Consider the following 6,000-nt stretch of genomic DNA (forward strand, 5'->3'; position numbering starts at 1 on the left):
GGGTACGGAACCCTAAAAATGAAACAAATGCCCCTTATATTCAACAGCTGCGAATCAGGAACGTGCATCCACTCGCGCTGGAAGTGCGACGGCTACGCCGACTGCCCCGACGGCGACGACGAGAGCGAGGCGAGGTGCGGCGGGGTGGAGGAGCTGGGCGAGGAGCCCGCCGGCTCCGCGCCCCAGCCCGCCGTGCACCGCGCCAACAGGGTGCCGGCGCCGAAGAAGGTCCACCGGTCAGGTGTGTAGACAGTGTGAATTGCAACGATAAACGCGAGGTGAGGTGCGGCGGGGTGCAGCCCGCCGTGCACCGCGCCAACAGGGTGCCGGCGCCGAAGAAGACCCACCGGTCAGGTGTGTAGACAGTGTGAATTGCAACGATAAACGCGAGGCGAGGTGCGGCGGGGTGCCCGAGGAGCTGGGCGAGGAGCCCGCCGGCTCCGCGCCCCAGCCCGCCGTGCACCGCGCCAACAGGGTGCCGGCGCCGAAGAAGACCCACCGGTCAGGTGTGTAGACAGTGTGAATTGCAACGATAAACGCGAGGCGAGGTGCGGCGGGGTGCCCGAGGAGCTGGGCGAGGAGCCCGCCGGCTCCGCGCCCCAGCCCGCCGTGCACCGCGCCAACAGGGTGCCGGCGCCGAAGAAGGTCCACCGGTCAGGTGTGTAGACAGTGTGAATTGGGATGATGACACATGTTGAATTTTATAACAAAATCTAGTAAAATGGATAGCAAACGAGCAATTTTTCACAATAATGTGGATATTAAAATAAAATATTGAAAAATTACAAAAATACAGGACCTGAAAGTTTCAAAATTTAAGTTTTTTTTAACTTGCAAAAACGATAAAAGTAAGGGTACCATTCGATTACTTACATTTCACCAAAAAAATATTGTATAGCAACTATATACATAAACGCAATATTTCACCGACAAAAACGCAATTTTCTTGTTTTGTCCATACTACAACGTGGGCGATGACGTCACGGCCTCTGTCCGTTTTGTATAGGGCGTTTCGCGAGTGAAGTGCGACTGTCGGACTTTGACTACAATTTCTGACTTTTGTGTTACTTTAATGCAATGGGTCCCATATAGACATTTGATCCTAAAAACAAACCCGATCGATTGATACCATAAAAAAAATTAGTCATGTAGCCTATTGCAACGATAAACGCGAGGTGAGGTGCGGCAAGGCCCACGTGGATCTGGGGTCTAAGACAGCCATGAACCGCCTGGACAGAGTGCGAGCAATACCAGCATCGAACAAAGCTTAGATCAGGTATTTAGACAAACTAAGTTCATAAATAATAAGAACTGTCATCGAGTCAAGCTATAAGGTCTATGCTGGTATACGACGGATACACTGACGCACTGGGATGTGTACTTTGAAACCGAGGCATGATGCGATGATTTTATGACTTGATTTTGCTGTGCCTGTTTTAGAAAGTAAAAATTAGGGAGTCATTTATAATTTTACATTATCAGTCTTATAATTATATCCCACTGCTGAGCAGAGTGGTTTCTCTAGGTATGCGCTAATGAAGATTGTTAATTATGTTACAGGAGACGATAGCAGCAAGGAACTGCTGATGACTAGTGACAGCACCAACGCCCTGAAGAGAAACTTCACCCGACGACCATCGTTATCTCGACTGACGCCATACACTCCCGCCATGCTTCAGGCCACTAAATCTAAGAAAACTGAATCCGATGATGATGCCAACAAACACAAACATGACACTGAAGAAGAAATTGAAGACGCACAAGCAGATGACCTTACTGTCCTCGAGGACACAAAAGTAATTACAGAATTACCAGAAAAACACAAAAGAGCCGAAGACAGACCGAAGAATCAAACCAATTTGAATATTAAACCTAAGATCGCTTACAAGAACTTGACTAAAGTCAATCCATTACAAGGAAGAGCGCCGATGCCACGTCCCAAACCAGCAAAGGTCGAAAATCCCGCGCTTTTGGCTTATCCTGCGGAACCAACCAAACTGGACCAGTCCATCAACAAGCTAGAGCGAGTTATCAATGGAGCAGACCTGATGAAGGTATAGTATCAAGTTTCCTTTTAAATGAAAATTCATCTCTTAAACTCCTTATTATGGGGCCCAATACATTCCACGACTCTTCTCTTTCCGCACAGAGTCTAATAAGTCTCCTATCTCGATCAAAAAAAAAAGTTTTTTTTATTTCTATCAGAAACCTTTTGTGGTTCGTCGGTTATTGAAAACCCGGAACTAAATAGAACAATCCTTACTAAAGTACATTCTTCTAACTATGCAACCTTTGGAAAGCACCGTCTGTATATTTGACAAAAATAGGCACACACAACTTACCTTTGAGAACTTTCTTCTCGTCTCGTGACTTTCAATGAACTTCCAGATGCTTTCACAGAAAGCCCAGCGGCCCAGCCCAGCCACCGAGTCCGGAGAGTCGCAGGAGAACACGACGGCCGACCGGCCCGAAAAGGCAAGACATATAATAAAATTAAGGCTAAGCTTAGTTTAAATAATCTCCAAATATAGAGATTGTAACTGAGATTGATTGTACAACTAACCTCTTGATTGAAAATAATAATAATTATTATTATTCAGCCTTTATACGTCCCACTGCTGGGCACAGGCCTCCTCTCATGCACGAGAGGGCTCGGGCTATAGTCCCCACGCTAGCCCAATGCGGATTGGGGACTTCACATACACCTTTGAATTTCTTCGCAGATGTATGCAGGTTTCCTCACGATGTTTTCCTTCACCGAAAAGCTAGTGGTAAATATGAAATGATATTTCGTACATAAGTTCCGAAAAACTCATTGGTACGAGCCAGGATTTGAACCCGCGACCTCCGGATTGAAAGTCGGGCGTCATATCCACTGGGCCACCACCGCTTAAAAATAAACGCGATTGAAAATAAACAGATTTTTTTTTTTTTTTAGGCGGACAATATCGGTGGCAAGTCCAGCGCGCACGCGTCGCCGTGCCCCGAGAGCGAGCTGCGCTGCGTCGACGGCCGCTGCATCACGCTCGCGCAACTCTGCGACGGAACCATCGACTGCAGCGACCACGCCGACGAGGACAACTGTTACACGTGAAACAATGATATTATGTAACCATAGATAGGTTATACTCCTACTTGAGGAGCACAAAAAATACTTCCATAATTATTTCTCGGCCTACGAAGAAATCTGTTATTTTTGATTAATTTTCTCATTCCATCCATCTTTGTCACACTCGTTGTTAAACATAAGGTCGTCTTTTTCTCCTTTGGTGTGCTGGAGCTCGTTAGCACGTGCACATTTCGCGCTTGTCCAGGCGCGTCTAAAGGCAACTTGTCCAATTTGTCACAAGTTAAGCGCTTCAATTTTGGAACGCCTATAACCTATCTTGAGTTATAAATCATTGACGTGAAACTGTTTTATTACCATTTGAAGGGTGTATGGTTCTGGTTTATGAGAAATTGGTATTTACATTTGTTGATTTGTCTCAAAGTGATTGTTGAAACTGATTTAAACCCAGTTACGAAACAAACTTTATGTTAGCAATTTACTTTGCCGTATTTAACTAAATACTCCTCTACTGCCTCTGCATCTATTTTGTTTTGTTACCTACCTATTTACTCTAGCCACAGTAGCCACGAATACTTTTGCCAAATAAAAAAAGTTGCGAACACTAGATTAAAGTTTAAACCTTAATGAAATAAGAAAGAGTTCTTGGATAACCATTTGCATTAGCGATATGAGCTAAATAAAATGCAAAGTAGGTAAATATTCGTCAGTTAAAATATTTAAGTACCTATGTTATGTTTACTCAGTGGTTAAGATCTTGCGAATAGGCAAACACTTTCCGTCTAATTATATAACTAAAACTATACTCTATAAAACCTTTCAGATTAGGTACTTACGCGCAGCAAAAATAGAAACACAAAATGTTGAATTTTGCTTCGGTATCTGTACAATCTGTACATGCACTCTCAACAAGTTTAAACGCGAGATCTGATTAGATTTAAGATTTGTATGAATTGTAAGTTGACGTGGTCATTCCGTCCATAACCGTCCATTAGAATATGTAAAGGTCGAATCACTGTACATAGTGCCGACGGTAACGATATGTAGTTATTATACGCTGTGATAAAATACATGGAAGGGGAAAACTTTATAAAATTAAATGTTTATAATAAGTTCAAAATCGTCTATGTAGGTTAAGGTTTATTTCCAAATAGTATTAAGTTTTCCTGAATCTCAAAAACTTGTTGTGCCTTATTTTCCTCTTGAAGTTACCTTTTTAGCACTGATTATTAGTTTTTTTTATTGACTGACTGTCAGTGGTTTTGCAATGAGCATTTGTAAATAGATTAATTTATGTAAATTAAGCGACTAATTCTAACTCTCTATTTATAATTTACACTTTCATATGTATTACGACTAATTTCCGTGAACGTATTTGCCCAACACGTTGATATATAGGTACTACTCGTACAAAAGAAAATTCAACCAATCAAAACAAGAGTTGGTACGAGCAAATAGCAAATCCAAATATGTCCATGCAAATAGACCTAAGTGTAGCATCTAGATTCGTAAATATTTTGGTAAGAAAATCCAAAGTAATGTCATAATATATCTTCAAATTGTATCAAATATACTCGAGTTTACTTTAAATTTATTGAAACTCTCGTAGATAATTGTTTATGCTTGGTTATATTATAGGCACACGCAATTTACCATCATTTTTTAGTTATGTAAGTTACCTCTGTTTATTTGTATCTAGAATATAAGTTTTTGTACGACAATAAATCATTATGCCATGTTGTACTGTTCCTTTATTACAATTATTACTTTATTACTCCTATCCGAAATCCTACTTAATTCACACATCTTATACCTTTAAACGAGCAATTCTTGTTTATTTATTTATATATATATATATATATATATATTTCGGCGATCTCGGAAACGGCTCTAACGACTTCGATGAAATTTGGTATATGGGGGTTTTCGGGGGCGAAAAGTCGATCTAGCTTAGTCTTATCTTTGGGAAAACGCTGGTTTTTGAGTTTTTATATGTTTACAGAGCAAAGCTCGGTCTCCCAGATATTTATATTATTATATGACGATAGTATTCGAATGGATAATAATTTACCAAGTTAATCCAATTAGCGTTAATTACTTCTAAGATTGATTTTTCTTCATATAAAATGTAATAACTATAACACTACATAGGCTACAAGCTATGGCGTAGCGCTATGAGCATAGCATTGCAGTAGCATTTCCCAGTCCCAGTCGACCATTGGACTAGCTAGACATAAGGTAAACGTCCTAGTGCTCAACACCTCTATTAACAATGATTTAAGTTGAAAGACGACATCTACTGTGATAGTTCGTATACCAATTGTCTAGGTATAGAAACGTAGCATACAAAGCAAAGACCTATTGATTTTTGGAGTCGGACCAAGCTAACTGTGCACAGGTGCAGTGACGAAATGTGACCATAAATGTCGAACGTTGGTACACTTTAGCTTATACGGACCATAACGCTTAATGTGGGTACGAAGCCATACAGCGACATCTACTTCAGCTGTCGATTTCAGTCACTATTTTTTCTTAGACTTTATATCCCCCTGTTTACACATAGTTTAGTGCGAGTTCTTATATAATTTCCTATTTGTGTTTAGTATGAACTTTCACTAAACACTTAATACAATACAATACCATTTATTTCTCTCATATAAGCTTACAGTTGTTTACCAATTCGCTTACACGGTAAAATAGAAGATATGACACATTAACAAATTATAAATTCAAAGAAGTAGAACTCAAATACAGTGAAAACAAAACAAATAGAAATATAGAGCAGATAGGAAATCAAATACAAATAGCGGCATAGCCTTAAACAAAGGTAAAAATTTAATATTAACTACCAAGTTCGGTATCGTTTAGAGCAGACATGGTGGCTTTGATAAATTTCCCTAACCTGTCGGCGAATAAGTCAGCATCCGGGACCT

The 6,000-nt window shown here is 40.6% G+C and overlaps 1 protein-coding gene across 1 annotated transcript in view; it reads left to right on the forward strand.

Moving 5' to 3' along the window:
• LOC134647504 (uncharacterized) overlaps positions 1-3,100 on the forward strand; it is a 28,952-nt gene extending 25,852 nt beyond the window's left edge. The window contains exons 7-12 of the mRNA XM_063501854.1: positions 48-241; positions 279-501; positions 537-658; positions 1,561-2,054; positions 2,389-2,475; positions 2,939-3,100. Coding sequence (XP_063357924.1) covers positions 48-241; positions 279-501; positions 537-658; positions 1,561-2,054; positions 2,389-2,475; positions 2,939-3,094 — 1,276 coding nt within the window. The 3' untranslated portion in view covers positions 3,095-3,100. The remainder of the gene's footprint in view (positions 1-47; positions 242-278; positions 502-536; positions 659-1,560; positions 2,055-2,388; positions 2,476-2,938) is intronic.
• Positions 3,101-6,000: the final 2,900 nt, after the last annotated feature.

This window comes from Cydia amplana, chromosome 4 (assembly GCF_948474715.1).
Source record: "Cydia amplana chromosome 4, ilCydAmpl1.1, whole genome shotgun sequence".
NCBI classification, from domain to species: Eukaryota; Metazoa; Arthropoda; class Insecta; order Lepidoptera; family Tortricidae; genus Cydia; species Cydia amplana.